The following is a 16,685-nucleotide window of genomic DNA, read 5'->3' as shown; positions in this document are numbered from 1 at the left end:
ATTGATGTTAAAAGAAAATGTAAATCGTAAAAGATCTTATTTTTAGCAAAACTCTATTCTAATTGAAATATCTCATCATAGTAAAATAATTAAAGGGGCATAAAAATGACTAGTCTGATCTTAAAAACAAATTGCCTGACCTCTATAATGATGACACTTCTTTTAAATACTTCCAATAAGATATTTCTTCTCTTACTTGCAGAGCATGGTAGAGACAAAAAAGAACTGAAGATCCATGCAAATAAACCCCAAGGAAACAAACACAGAAGAAACAAAGAAATTTATCCTTTAAAAAAAAGTGTTTTCAGTGAAAAATAGGCATTTGGTTGCCAAACTTCTGACTGTGATGGATCCATCTTAAATTTCATACTCCCTACTTAAAAAATATTTCAAAAATTCCAGGAGAAAGAAGTAAGGATTCTACTCCTTAAAAACAGATAAACAGATATTGTGGGATTTTATGCTGTTGAAAACTGTATCCTGTGTCCTTTTTTTTCTTTTATCTATGAAAAGGCAAAAAAACCCCCAAAACCTGAGAACATTATTAGGCATGACTAATAGAATCTTCACATAACCATACAAGCTAGGACAGACCCATCTTGTTTTTCTCTGTCCTAGGTAGAAATGGAGGTAAACCCATGTCTAGATACCTTCGTCATTTAACTTAAATAAATCTCAGACCTAGAACTATATTTTTCTACCTACAGTGGTTTCTAAATTCTTCTGCAGGCAGGTAATGCATCCTCCCTATGTCATCTAAGTACTTTGATCCTACTTTCAGAGCACTACTGGCAGTGCAAGAATGAGGTACTTTCTGCACAAGCACAGTATTTCTAAGCCAGGGATCAAAGAAGACAGATAATACTTTCAAGCCTTCCCTCCTTGACATTTTTCTAGATGGGACACTCAGTTAAAACAAAGCATTCCTAAGCATCTGGCTGGGTGTGAAAAGGGGGGAGGCAAGGAGAAGTACACTGTACTTTCTGCCTTTTCTGTACGAGCTTTGCTGCTCTGAAGTGAAGACTCCTACCCTTACCAGGTCAGGTAGTGAGTAACACAGACAGAAAGTGACTTCACAGCCATAAGGTATATCTGTCTCTGCTCCAGAGGCAATCTGTGTACTTCATGTGATTAAAAACACTTAATCAGTCTTGAAGTTTCATAGTAAAGCTGTCATCACAACCCAGGTGAGTGTCCTTACCGCTAGGGAATTTTACCCTCTTCTTCGTTCTCTGGATTTAAAATTTTTTATTATGCAGTGGCACAGTTTCAATCAGATTATGAAGAGTTATTTTTTTTCATTCCCAGACTGTATACTTTCCTACATCTTGATTTCTACATTCCCCAAAATGGGTCTGGAGAGCAAAAGGAAAAACACAGGAGATACCCAAAGCCAGCCATAGGTTTAATATGTGAAGATGGAGATTCTCTACGTAACCTGGTACTGAGTGCTTAAAAACTGAGTATCAGCAGCATTCATTTAGTACACATTACTGCAGCTGCTGGAGCTCTAGCATTCATTATGCTCATTAATCCAGAAAGGGCAGACTCCTCAGCTGCTGGGGTTGGTCTTTTGTGACTGAATTTTCTTGAAAGATAATCAAAGTGGGTTGTGATTCAGTAGCATAAATCTTAGCATCAGAGAGGATTTCCACTTATTTTTGGTAAGTATCACAGAGGAGAAGGAAGGGGTATGAAGCAGCTTGTTTTGCAGAATAATATGCTTTTTAAAAGCTTGGTCAGTGATGACACATCACTGAATGACTGTGTTTCTCATGGGTATCAGACAGGGAAGTGTTAGGATCTAAAATTCCTATTCTAACAACCTCTCTGAAGTTTAAACAGTCATCAGGAGAGCGGCACAAATCAGGTACTTCTCAGTGCATTGGATATGACAATGCAAGGTTGACACTTACAAACCAATCAGCACATTTTCCTAAATCTGAGTATTTTGTCTGCTTGGCAGGAGGAGTTATAACATAAAAGATAACAATAAGGAAAAAAATGAAAGAAATTCTCACACATAATACAAACTTCAAGTATTCTTTTTATTACCAATAGCACAGGCAAACTACTCTTAAACCTTGAGGATTTTTTCTTTGTAACTTTATTTTTCATTTGTGAGCAATGAAGACCATATTAAACCAAAGTTATTCTCTTGCAGCCCAACTTGAGTCCATAAGGCTTTTGAGATGCTTTGTATCTAATCTTTTGTAATAAATATTGCTACCCAAAGCAACTTCATATCAAATTCTCTTAAAGTAAGTGTCACAATGAAGAGCTCTGCCTTATAATTTAAACTGTTTCACAGTTTTTTTCACATAAATCAGGTACAATAAAATATTATCTGCATAAAAAGGCTTTATTATTGGATAACAGTAGAATAAATAACGTTGGAGGGTGTTTTATAACTGAGCTGACCCCCAAATGCTGAAATTGTTATCTGCAAATATAGCTTTATTTTCCAAGGAAAGTACCTGCAACACTATTCTTTTATACATCAGACTAACATTATTATTCTACATGGGGAACCCACCACGATTTATATTAAAGAAATGTTTTTTAGGCATTTAGGAGATGCTGTATAAGCATTGCAAAGCCTATAATTCACATCTCCCAAGTTCAGCAATGTTTCATAACATTGACAGTGCAATTAGAGATGCACAGATAATCAAGCCAGTCTTTATCTCACTAACCAGTATAGCACAAACTCCAGTGGGAGTCTGGAATTCAGCATCTTTCCATATGTATAAGAAACCTTCAGATGCTGTGCCTTGTGTTGGCACAATCTCATTGTTCTCAGTACCAAACTCACAGGTCAGAGTTATTGTGGGAGAGGTCTTAAGAAAAATTTGCAATATCCTTTGTTTGCTGTACAGGTGAAGTTTTAGGCAGATTCTTATCAGTTTTGATGTAAATAAAAGCTACGAAGAAGAGCATGGAAAAGTCATATGATCTGCCAGGGTGTTTCCAGGACTCTGAATTATTTGCAGTTTTAGCACCCTGTAAACTGGGAGTCCCTAGAGCCTGGCTCAGGTCTTCTGGTCCTCCAGCGAAAAAAGAGACTGTTGCTGTCTTAGAGTGTCAGACTAAGATCTGTCACCACATGTATGATGATTCAGGAGCAGTCTGCTTGGCATAATTATTCAGAGGCGAGGGGTGGTGCATCCTGTGGGTTCCAAACTAATTTCCACCTGACAGCCTGACACAGAAGGACACTGTTGCAGAACACACAACAGTCCAGCTGGCCACAGAGGGGACCTCATTCCTCCTGGTCACCTGCAGTCCCTGAGAGACCTAGAGGAAGCAGCAATTTCACAGAATCACAGAATATTCTGAGTTGGAAGGGACCTAGAAGGATTATCAAGTCCAACCCTTGAGTGAATGGCCCAGATGGGGACTGAACCCAGAACCCTGGTGTTATTAGTACTGCTCTCTAACCAACTTAACCAACTGAGCTAATCTCAGGGTCAATTTCCAGGTCCCTGTCTTTGGGTTGGAGATTACCCCCAGTCACTCTTTGCTTCCTGGTGGTTCCCAGTTCAGAGTTTTGGCTAAGCCTTTCCTCCTGCCCACATGGCTGGCCACACTGCTTGTAGTGTTTTTGGGCAGGGTTGCTGCCTCTTGCTCATAGAGCATGTTTTGGATGCTGCACAGGCAATGGCAAAGGAAAGGGAAATGACAGAGAAGATGACAAGATCTGTCTTAAGCACAGAACTATTATGTCCTAATGTAAGTAAAAAACATTGTAGTAATGTATGTCAAAAACACAAACCAATTTTTAATATACATACTCTAGTAGAATACATTATTTTTGTAGCTGTACTTGCACTCTTTTTCTTTCTTTTTCCATTTGTTCCTATATCAAGTGATATCTTAAGTGATATTTTTTACATTGTCCACATATCTGAACACCCAGATCTCACATTAATAGAATGTGAAATAAACTATTGCTGGCAAGTGATGATTCTCACTGAGCTGTGAAGTATACAGACCAGATTCTCTTAGCTCTCTGCAAACTTTCAGTTAGATTTAAGTGAGCTGACACTTCTCTCCAAAGCTCCTATTTCCCTTTTTCTTTTGATTTTTCTGATCATAATTTGGGGCAAGTCAGGACATCTCTATTTTTAATAGCTGAGAACCTGCGAGATCCAGTCCCTGCGGGAAAAATATTATTTATTGTTCCATGTAGTTTCCTGACTGCCAAAAAAGATAATAAATATGATCATAAAAATGTGACTTATAGCTTCCTCTGAATCCCAAGCATGTATCTTTTTTAGCCATCTATTCTCTCTCCTCCAGATCGTGATCCCACATGCACTAAACAGTACACACAGAACCCACCTGAAAACCTCAACTTAAGGGTATCACATACCCCCTCGTATAGGGGGATCTTCTACATCCTAGTTTTCCAGCTTTTAAATTGTATCTTCTATAGAGAAGGTGCCTTATTGACTAGAAAGTGCACCTTTACCAGCTTACCACTTTCAGCATTTTTTGCTCCTTCAGTATTCCCAGCAGTTAGAGAAATACTGTTATCCTTCTCTGAGTGCAGCAGAGGAACTGAGAAATGAGTTAAATGACTTGCTCCGGGCTGTACAGGGACTCTGCCACAAATTAGGATATGATACTGTTAAATAATACTGTAGAGGAATACACTTCCCTCTGAAGCTGAACCTCCCAGTTTAAATGGACATATCCAACAAACAGGTACCATGTTAAAATACCAGTGCTCATTAAATGATAGATTGAAAGTCAGTTTCCAAGTATCAGAGCACATTCTCCTAGAGCCTTCCTTGTTAGTAAGCTGTGAATCATGTATATCCCATCAATAACCTGTTGTGAAAAACAAAACTTTTCCTTGTTAGAACAGGCAGTGCCATCACACAAATGGTATATTGTCCTTCACATTTTATTTTGCAGATAAACAAGACTACTTTAATTACCCTGATCTGACATGCCATCTCCAGAACAGAAGGTACAGCACTGAAAGGTATAATACATTTGCAATACAGGGAAGGTTTATTCTAGGTATTAAATGAAATGGTATTAACATAGAGTATGAAAAATACTGCCCTTTTCTTCACAGAATCTTTCTTGAAGGAACAATTGTAAAAATGGATTTCATATTCTATTGCTTTTTTCAAAGTATTAAATGTTGTACTAAATGATATTTTTGAAAATATAAAGTTTATGCCACAAACAAGAAATAGTTTTTATTATTTGGGGCATCTCAGGTACGTTTTAATTACTTATATTTCATAATACCAAGGTAATTCTTGCTAGACCTTAAATAAGCAGGAGGTTAGCAGAGTCAAGGAGCCCTAGAAGTCAAATCCTTTTACAAAGACTACTTTTCATTTTCTGATTGATTAGGGCAAAATAGCCATTATAATCAATATGACAAGCAAACAGAAGGACTGAGAGGCAAAGAAATAGATGGAAAAGTATTTCAGGGGTGTGGATGTTTTAAGAAAGGAGATCAGAAAGATGGCATCAAAAGCCAAAAAGGAGGGTATGAAAGAAATGTCATATTCAGGCAAGGAGAAATCAGAGCAGTGGAAAAGTCACCATTTTTGATACCTCGATCAAGTAGCACAGAGAACTTTTGTGCCTAGCAGAACAAAGAATATTTGCACTTGCAGAAAGAAAGGAAAAGAAATAATAACAACTCCGCATCTTTCTGATGAAAAGAAGTTGATGTTAATGTCCTTGAGAATATAAATTGAGATCCCTGTAAACCTTTACAGACCAGAAACTGTGGAAACAAAGTAAATCTAACCTTTACACAGACCAGAAAACCGTGGAAACAAAGTAAATCTAACAACACCAAACCCCTTGTCTGAGTTAGGCACTGTATACCTAACACACGACATATTTTTTCCCACATTCTTCGGAAGGAATACTTGTTTGAAAAGGTTTTGTGTAAGCTGGGGCAGAGCTGTGGGAGTTGGAAAGAGCATCCCTCCACACTGTGATGTTCCAGCACTCTGGACACAACCAGGACTGCCCTTTGGCTGTGGGGAGAGACACTGGCACCAGTGCCATGTCCCAAGGGGCTCCAGGGCCACATGGTGATGACCGAAAATTTGGGAGGTACAGATCCTGCCATGATGTTGAGAGGCAGCCACTCTCATAGAAGAATAATTATATTCAAATGAGAGGCATTTTTCTTCCTAAGGTTATGTAGTACATTCAGTGATAAATACTGGTCATGGGACTCTGACACCTGCAGAGAGTTTGCAGAGGTCTATTTAAGATCATGAACACAAGGTGAAACACCAAAAATAGAACTCCAAGGAAAAAGTACATTTCCCAGGACAGGCTTCCGGATATTGTGGAGAATGAAATTTTGAATGAAACTGCAACAGAAAAATCAAATAAAACCTAGGTTTTACAGACAGAGAAATACACAATATATCACAATAGATTTTTATATGACAGGCTTCAATAGTTCACAAGAACCAGGTCACAATCTTAATGTTGGCTGACTGAAGCTACTGCATTACTATAGTCACAGATCACTTTTGCCCCAAACAGGTTTTAACATGTCATAATGTGGGAATTAACTGCTGCTTTCTGATAAGGAGCAAGTCACTTTCTATTATCAGGCATCAAATCATTTTACTATTTTGCTGATATCTTCTTTTCTATATCTCTAAGCCAAAGAAAATAGATTGTCTGCCTGTAGAGTGGAAAGAAAATGTGCCTGAATAAGATGGAGATAAAAATGGATACAAAAATTAGCCCTCGAGGACAGTAGATTTCCCAAGACCTTGCTAAGAACTCAGAGACAGTTATATTTGGCTTTAAGTACTCAAGCCCAAGTTTATTTTCAGAAAATGAGAGATCCTATTCAGAGAGCTTAGAAGATGGCAAAGATATTTAAAGGAAGACCAAATTTTATTTATTTGTGATTAGTTTCATCAGTGGAAGAATAGGTAGGGTAAATAAATAGTGAAATATATATTTGTAGGATAGTACCATGTGAATCTGGAACGCAAATATCAAGTATGGATCGAATCTTTTATCAGTTGGACTATCACCATGAGAGTGTGCCTATAACAGGGATTGAAGGATTTATGGGTTATGAATTTGGCTTGCACATATATAAATATATATATATTTGTATGGAAACTTATGGTACACACTCAAGCACACAACTGGTGCACTTGAAGTAGTGTCCTTTTGAAACAAAGGTCACTGCCATACAATAGGACAGTGGGGATGCTTGGAAGCATCATTTTAATATGGACACAACGTCTTCCACTACATAGCTCTGTGCATTTTTATGGCACATTCAAAGTCAGACTGTTGACAATCTGTCAGTTTTTTCATACCTGTCATGCTTGTTGATAGAGATCTGTTGCAAGTCTGCTCTTAACCTATCAGTTACCAAATGACTGCCACAGGAGGACCTCTCCACTATTATCTCTCTATTTTTGATTACTCAGTGCTATGACCTACTAATGGATAACACTTAGCAAAAAGGACAGGAAAGTGCATTTAGTAGTTGTTCGATTGACAGAAACTATAGGTAAATTCTTTGCTGTGTAAGAAAAAAGCTGAAGGTCTAGAAAATTATCTCCCACAGAAAATGCTCACAAGTCTACCCATGTGTAGATTGGACAGCAACATGTCCTTCATGCTGTGTGATAAAGTCAGAAAAGGTGTGTCTTGCCCCCCCTCTCTTGGCACATTTTCTGACTGAAACTCTCTTCTACTGCAATAGGTATTTGAAGACTGGTCCTCCTCCAACACAACAAAACCTTCTGAAGGCTTGTACCACAAGTTCAAGTCAGACACCCACACTCCCCTGGTCCAGTTTCTGAAAGGGAATTGCAGCTTGTTCATCCCGAGTGCACCTCCAGTGGACTCCCTCCTGACTCATTGTCACAATAGCAAGACTGAAAGAGAGATGAGCAGCAGAGCTGGAGCCATGGCTTCCAGAGAAGGTTGTCCCATGACAGCTGGTTTGGAACAGCATGCAGGGATCTGGTGTGGTTTTCTACTGCTTGGTGTACGACCCTGAGGATTTCGTAGAAATGGCTCTCAGTTTCTGGAGTCAGTGGGACTTTCTCTCCAGGGTCTCTGGACAGATCAAAAAGCAGTGGAGGATCATGTTGTGTAATGAATCCTCCATGGCAGAAGCAAACGTGAGAATCATAGCAACCATTGGAGTCCTCAGGACTGAAGTTTGGAGTGAAGAAGAAGACTTTCCAGACAGATTCACCTGCAATTTACATCCACAAAACAGCTGGTGATAAAGTGATAAAATGACAAAATGGAAGTCTCCTAGTTTTAGGAAACTCCAACAACATGGGAAATCAGTCTTTTGGTAAAAAGACAGCATAGACACTCTGTACAGAAACTGCATACTGAAAGAGTAAAACAAAATTGAGCAAAACAAAAATAAGCAAAACATGGTGATTTTCATGCTAAACATATTTATGAAACAATTATGACAATTTCATTCCCTTGGAAGAATTCTGATTACCTAAATCATAGAAGACTTTAAATAATGTTGTGTTTTACAGAAACAGCTCTAAGATTTGCAGAAATATATACTAAGTCTTCTTCAAGGCTTATTAAAATGTATTTTTGCCCCTTGACCATACTTATCCACTGGTAAATATGCTGGACCCTGCGTCTCATTTTGCTAATCAAAATAGTTTCCTTGTTACTTTTTTATTTCTCTCTTTGCTGTATTAACCCACTGTCCTCTGCCCCATGCTTTCTTCGCAAAGACCTGGGTACAGAGTTTCTCATTTTATTAAATGGGATGACATGAAAAGGCATAATGAATGCTGTCTTAGGCCTCCAGCTGATTTTTCCAAACATAAATAATAAATAACAGTTACAGTAGCACAATTCTTAGGTGACATTCTGCTTTGTAAAATGAGAACCAAAGTTCTTCATTTATAGATTGGTCATTCTCAGCTTAATTTTCTGTGTACAGAAACTGAACTGTCCACTCTCATGTAACTTTAGTCAGTATTTTCACTGTTTGAAAATCCAAGATATTTCTTGGAATAAGAATAAGCAAATACCAGTTGGTTCTTTCAAGAAGTACTCTCAAACAGGTCAGTGGAGGATCAAAAAATACCTAACAAGATAGATGTAAACAAAAATGTTGTTACTGTTTTCCTCAAGTATCACAGAACAGATAGGAAAGGCAGAAACAGACAAAAACTTCCAGGGAAGCACACCATCCTCCTACAGCCAAGGAAGTATATAGTTCTTCAGAAATGGAACAAAGAATAATTAATTAGAGTGAGAAAAATCTGTATTTTTCTCTTAATAAAAGCAGGTTACTAAACATCTGAGATCTATAATGTCAGATTACCTGCTCACTTGAGACTATAAAAACATTGGAAAAATTTAGTCATCAGTAATTTACATTTCTCAGCACCCTATTGTGTGGAAGGCCTTAGAAAATGTGGGATGGGTAGAGCAGAGATACACTGGTATATGCCATGGTGAAACCACATCACAGTCAGCTTTTAAAGAATAAAAACATGTTTACAGAGAAATGTTTCAGCAGACTAAAGAGTCACAGGCTGCAGTTCTAGACCACAGCATGGATTTAAAGGACAGTCGGTGACCTTAAGATTCTTGACAGCTTCTTCCATTCCACAGCATTTTTCACATTATAAGTGATTTTACCTTTAGGAACCAATTCAATGACAGAGCCTAGGGACTTGCAGTTCACTTCGTCTCCACTTAAATTGGGGTCGGATGGGTGATGGCTATTATACACATTAGACTGGGAGAACCCTCTGAATGCTTCTTGGAAGTCAGCAAAGGGAAGGACTTTTAAAGGCTGAGTGACTTGCTGGCACAGACAATAGGATGTGGAAGGTTTTAAAAGGCTCTGGCTGTGACAGCTGCAATAGCACAGTGTTATTGGGAAAAAAATGAAAGGAATTTAAAGTGAAGGCAAAGCAAGATAAGACAAAGTAATGCAAGATGGCATTCCTTCGTCTACCTCCAGGAACATTTTGAAAGGTTGGTTTGGCACTTGAATCTCTTGTTTTCTCAGAATTAAATAAACAAACAAAATCAAATATGGCCACTTAAACTTCTTTGAACTTATGCACAGAACATTTCCAAGAAATATGCCTCTCGTTTACTGAGATTTAGAATTTACATTCTGAGAAGGCATGTAATTCTCTACTAAGCATTGGTTCAGGCTCCTTAGATGTGTTTAATTGCAAGATGGACGGTGGAGAACATAAAAAGCCAAAGGGCTTGATTAATCAGTGCACTGTGTGTCATTGTAGACCATGCAACATTTGCCACACCTGAGAATTTGATTCAGGGCACCAGAACACCTTGACAGAAGATCAGCAGAAAAAAATTTATATGGCTACTAAAATGTCAATTAAAGGAAGTTCCAACAAGGCCACGCACATGAGAACTTAGTGGTCAAGCTTACTGCACATCGGTCTTTCATGATACGTTTGTGCTGAATGACATTGAAAAGAAAACTTTCAGCTACCTTTTTTTGGTGTTGGGCATTATAGCATCAGGTCTGCTCTAGGGCTTACAGATAGCCATACAAAGTTGGAAATTCTGAATTAATGCAAGCTGGTACAAGCCGCCAATATAGGTAAGAAATGGGGAAAAGAAAGAAATAAGGACATTGTACTGTGATTTTTTTCCCCACAAAATAAAGACCTTGCTTAGGTTTTGTATATACAGAGCATAGAGCATGTTGCAAAATCATGCGTGGGTTTGGGGACAAGGTGCGCTGTGACATCATTCATGTCTGAGTGACATTGCTAGTGTTTGAAGAGCTGATGGTACTTTTATCAGATATGCAGCTATAAAATGTCATGATTATACAGTACAAAACACTGAGCACTGGGAGGGCAAAGGTGTTACTGTGCAATGTTTATTTGTTGCACTGCAGCAGTGTTTCTGGAGACGCATGTTATGCTGGAGAAGCAGCAGCACAGACTTTAAACACCTATTTCCTAAGCATTATAAAAACTAAAGCATATCTGTCAGTGGCTGTGGCTGTGGAGCAGCCAGTGCAATATACCTAGGAGACATTTAAGAACTGTCAGACTTCTAATCTGTAAGCTGATGAACTGTATTAAGGCGCGATATTAAAAAAGAGAGAGCTCTCTCCCCATCTCTCAGCTGATAGAAAATCTCAGGTTGACAGAGGGTTAAGTACAAGGATCCAATTAATCTCCCAGTAATTAATGGTACCTGTGTCCTCCAAACATCTGGATAGTAAACCTTGTTATAAAAAAGATAACTGTATGTCTCTTCCACAGTGAAGTTAGTAGTAAAATTGCCAGGGCTTCCCCAAAGCCAAGTATATCAAGCCTCTTATGAAACAGCAGGCAAGCTTTAAGCCTGCAGCACCCTTAAAGGTCCTGTCCCAGTGCTTCACAAATAATTTCAGTCCTTTTTTCCTGCAATTCTCCAGTTCTCTGAGTTGTCCAGTAAGATCGCTCTCAGAATACTTCTTTCCGTTACATGTTAAGAAAAACAAAAACTACAGAAGCTGTACTTCTAAATAGCTTCAAATTAAGAGACGTTGCTATTAGTCCAAGAGTAGTGGTGCAGGCGGCTGCAGCTACTCTTTCTGCTGAGAACTCAGACAATCAGCTGTGGTGGTCAGCAACCCAAATTTAGCATGTGACTTACTGTCCTGGTGAGAACCCATGATTCCCTTGTTTTGCTTTTTGCATGTTTTCCCCCGATTGGTTAATATTTTGTCTTCTTGTTTTATGTAGGAAGTTATGTATATTCATTTTCCTTCTTTAATATGTATCAGTTCTAGAAAGTTCCTTGTTCCTTGACGCCCCATTGGATCCTTCCCTGAGTCCCGCCTATGTGTTGTTCCCATTGGTTCCCTTCCTGTCAATCCCGCCTGCTTGTGTCTATCCCATTGGCTGAGATCCCTTTCCCCACCTATCAGTACCCAGTATGAGATCCCCTGGACCCTCCCACCAATGGGTTGTTTTTGTCCCGTCATTTCACTGGAATAAAACCTGTGTGGAACACATACAGAGAGGCCCCTCTCTTTCTTCTTGCCGTCGCCTATGCGTGCTGCTTAGCAGCAACAGGAAGATACAGCCCCTTTTGGGTGAGGAGCTCTGCCCCTTTTCTCATTGTGTGTTGGGCACTGAGTGCCGCTTCCAGAGGGGTTTCTGTGTTGGCCTCCGGGCTTCTTTGTGTCGGCACACGAGGGAAAAACCCCTTCTGCCAGCTCCCAGTGGCTGAAAAACCCCTCCATCCAAGTAAATCTGCTATGAACATAGTTGTTCAGTGTTCAATCTCCCTAGAAGACTCCTCTTTTATTATCCTTTACCCAGCTATTTATCCTCTCATACAGACAATAGTAGCTTCAACTGACAGGTAGAGGCCATGAGATTAAATAAAAGTCTCTCAGTAAGATATATTAATATATTCAAGATGAAGTGACACACTGGATATGATGTAATTTCTCTTATAAAAGCATCCTTCTTAATCATTGATGGCTAACTGGTGTTTCCTGATAAGCGGTCTTGACGTGAATAGAAGCTATTGTCTTGCATTATTGCCTGGACTCATTTTTACTGAATTTAATCTATGAGAGTAGCTTTACAGGTTTGCAGCTACTGTCATTTCCTTTGTTCACATTATTGTTGTGGCTTCCCTCTGTAGAAGAACAAGTTAAACAGGTCTGTTCTCCACCATACACTGGGGAGCTAGTCCCTGCTCTGAATTCAGATGCCTCTTCAGAGCCATCTGGGTGTAGCAGACCAACAAAAATTGCCACAGACTTCTCTGTGTCTCAAGTGTGCTCTGTAGCCATTGTCAACTCCCACACTCTAACTCATGCTTTCAACAGTTCTACACAGTAGCAGATGAAAACTGCAACCTCACTTGAAAATACTTTTTTCAGATAACTCTTGTATTAGATTGAATCCTTTCCTCCCCCATTCCTTTAAGTTCATTCAGAATTTTTAGGTTCTCTGATAATCTTATTTGTAGCAGATATCACATATATGTATATATTCAGCTTTTTGATAATATAACAGTGTAAAAAAGCTTCAGTTGTGAAATTCTTGTAAAACTATAAATAGCTCTATATAGTAAAGACAATACTATTTGGTTACTATAATGAAACTATACTTATTATTTTTATGACTATGTGCATTCCTCAATCAGCTAATGAAAACATGCTATTTGAGTTTAAAAATTTGTAACTTTATTGTTCTTACAATGAAAATTTCTTTTATTTTTTTTAATATATTTAATGTCTAGGTATCTTATGGTGTTATATTGTTACAGCAGTCAAAAGACAGCACATTATGTCCCAGTGTAGGTGGAGAATAGCTGAGTGATACTCAAAGACATAATGTTGGTTTGTGAGAACCAGTTGTTGCTACAAGAGGCTTGCATAAAGAACTGTGCAGACCTTAACAGTATTTGAGATAAAATCATGAAAAAATCAGGAGTAGCAGTGATTTTAAAATATTTAGAATAAAACCTACAGTGTTAAGTATCTACTAAAACAGAAAGGATTGCACATTGCTGAATATCTAATAATCATACTGAACAAATACTGCAGGAAAAATAAAAGACATGCCGAAACCATTCCCAGAGTGATGAAGGCAGAAATCTCATGACTGAGTTCATTATCTAGAGTAAGTGCTGTGGTATGAGAAACTTCCACTGAATCCTGTTCAAAAGTCAAGATTATCCACTGAATTAGATGAAATTAGATGAAAAAGAATTATTTTTCTGAATTCTTCATCACCTTCAAAAAGAATTGATTGATCATTTGCGGTGTTTTCTTGTTGAAGAAAGTCTTAAAAGGGAAGAATCTGCGGGTATAGAAATTATGCTGCTAAAATAGGAAGTACTATAATGCAATGTTTTGCCTCATATTTGGATGTCTTAGGTGATAGCAACATGGAAGAATACATATTGCTCTGGAAGAAAAATCCCATCTGTAGTAATTTGATGGAAATAATCCAGACACCTGCTAAAGATTTGTTTGAAGAATATTTACTTGCTGAATGGTCCATGTAGTTTTCAGTTCATCTAAGCAGCAGCTGATGGCATGCTGGAGAGAGAGGATAATGTTGGCACACACACTAAAAAAAGAAACCTAAACCAAACCAAACCAGAAAAAAACCCAACTAAAAAAACCTGGTCATTTTCAATCTATATTAAAAGTCCTTGAAAACACAAAAGCCTTATTTTAATGCTTATGAAAATATAGTCTTGATTTTCATGTGGTGGTTTTCCACCAGAGTCAGTAAGAGATTAAGAACACCCTTTCAGTTAATCAGTCAGTTAAGAACACCTTTAGGAACAAAGCAGAAACACTTTGCCAAAGATGGCAAAACCCAAAGAGAAACCTATTCAGAATGGTGTTTTCTCTTTTGATTTTTTTTCTGTCCTTCAAGAATGCATTTTATTAACAGAAAATACATTGAGGACAATCATTTCCCTCTTACAGAAAGTGGATGCAATATTTCTGAGTGAAAAGAACAGATCTATAAGATTCAGAAAGCAATTTTTCTGATACTAAGCAAACACAAGGGACAAAGATGCAATGGAAGTCCTAAGCAACTTCTGCAAATATTTTTAGACAAATTTCTGTCAGCCAAGAAGAAAAAGCACCACCGGGAATTTTCTTATGAATTATTTTCTGCAGAAAGCTTTCAAAATTTGGATGTCAAAAAAATAAGCTGTCAACACATGGAATGCTAGTGAAGTACTCAAAATCATTAATCTGAAAATTACTACCATGCATAACCTTTAAGTTATCAGATGTACATCTAAAAACAAAGAAATAACAGTTCAAAGTTAATTTAAAACTGAAAAATAGAAATTTTGTAAATGTAGTTGCCTGAAATTTTGTGCTGTGCCGGAGAATACTGAATAATTTGCTTTACTTTAAAAGTTGAAGAAAAGTGAATTGTTCTTCCTTACAAGTGTCTTAGCTAGTTGACTTATTTTATTATTTTCTTTTTTTTTATGAAGGTACAAGGTCACTTAGACAATCTTTTGGAAAAAAAAATTGTTTTGAAAATTTATTCAGTTAAGTATGAATGACAACAGAGCAAACAAGTTGCTTTTATGAGAGTAAAAAAATTGAGTTGAAGAAAATGAACATTTGCAAGTAGGATGGTGCAAAAAATCTCAGCATCAGCCACTCCTAAATATTAAAAAAAAAATCAGAATGACTGAAATTTGGTTTTATTGTAAAGATGTATGTGCAGTTCAGCATCTGAAACATGAGACGGTTTTTATCCCAGTGTTAGAAAATGCATGTCTTTTCCAGAATCTGAACCCAGTAAAAGATTACGAATGATGTTAAACCATAAATTTGCAATTTTCCTGACACTGAGCAAACAATGCAAAATCTGAATTAAAAACCTTAGCACCTAAAGGACATACCACAGGATGCTCTCTTACATATGATCAGCAGGGACTCTGGTACAAATAACACATTTATTCCTAAGAACATTTCTAGAAGTATATTTTCTGTTTCACATGGACTTTTTCAAGGCAATGGTATTTCAGAGAAATCCAGCAATTTGCCAGTTTGGACCTTTATGCAAAATCCAACCTTTTTTTCACAGTTCTCCAGGCAGCAAAAAATCTTTGAATTTGAAAAGAAAAGTTTTAGGAAAGTAATGGGAATATTTTCTTGTTTTGGTTGAATGCGAAATGGATGTAGAAATCTCCAGCTGTTCTCCAGATGACAGTAAAAGATGGAAAAAGGAAAGAATCCTGACTCTCTCTCATAATTTTCAGCTTAACAATGCATGTGTACGGTGCAGTGAAAAACAGGCTTTGCCCCCCAGAAGTGCAATAATGTGCTAGAATCTCCTTCCTCTGAGAAACAAGAACAGAGAAGGATCTCCTGGAGATGCAGATGAGATGAATATGTTTTAACTTTTCCTTATATAGGACTTAGATGGAAACACCAGCATCATTATCATGAAAAGTTATTTAGGTTTGTCATTCAATTAATACAAAATAATTTTGTAATTTTCAGGGTTTGTTTGTTGGGGCTTTTTTGATTTTATGGGGGCTTTTTGGTGTTCATTTCTTGTTTGGGTTGTTTTCGGGGGAGGGGATTGTTTGGGGTTTTTTGTTTGTGTTTTTTGTTTGGGGTATTTTGTTTTGGGGGTTTTGGTGGTTTTTTTTGCTTGTTTTGTTTCGGTTTTTTGTGTTTTGGGGTTTTTTTGTTCTGTTTTTGGTTTTTTTGTTTTTTCTTTTCTTTTTGGGGTTTTTTTAGTAAGGAATCATTCATAGGATTGGTGTACAGGAGGTTTGGCTTGTGCCTTCCATGTTGCAGCCATATTCTTGCCCCTTAGCTTGCAATAAAACCAGGATGAAGGGAAGTGAAAATAAGAAGCAGAAAGGCAAAAAAAAGGTCTCCATTTCAACTTAAACAACTGCAATAATAAATTGGTTTTATGCTCTTGCTATGATTAAGAGTAGGGTAAGTATTTTTTTTGAAGACAGTGTTTAATTTCTTTTCATTCCCTTTATTTCTCTCTCTTTCTCTTAGAGTAAGTAGGGGAATGCTGGTAGGGAACAGAGCACTGCAAATCCCAGGGTATAAATAGCTCTGCCTGAGCCTAACAGTAACTCTGCTGCCACTGACACAGAGCAGAGCAAAGGCAAGAAAATACTGTAACAGTATTTGTCATGCT

The 16,685-nt window shown here is 37.7% G+C and overlaps 1 protein-coding gene across 8 annotated transcripts in view; it reads right to left on the bottom strand.

Moving 5' to 3' along the window:
* Positions 1-2,034: 2,034 nt before the first annotated feature.
* The window catches only part of STS (steroid sulfatase), a 113,323-nt gene continuing 98,672 nt past the window's right edge, over positions 2,035-16,685 (bottom strand). For all 8 annotated transcript variants that reach the window (XM_032100582.1, XM_032100586.1, XM_032100587.1 and 5 more), the window contains one exon: positions 2,035-8,233. In XM_032100582.1, the coding sequence (XP_031956473.1) occupies positions 7,851-8,233 (383 nt within the window). In that variant the 3' untranslated portion in view covers positions 2,035-7,850. The remainder of the gene's footprint in view (positions 8,234-16,685) is intronic.

The sequence above is a fragment of the Corvus moneduloides genome, chromosome 2, assembly GCF_009650955.1.
Source record: "Corvus moneduloides isolate bCorMon1 chromosome 2, bCorMon1.pri, whole genome shotgun sequence".
NCBI classification, from domain to species: domain Eukaryota; kingdom Metazoa; phylum Chordata; class Aves; order Passeriformes; family Corvidae; genus Corvus; species Corvus moneduloides.
Note: the sequence above shows the minus strand (reverse complement) of the source record. Positions and strands in the feature narration are given on the sequence as shown.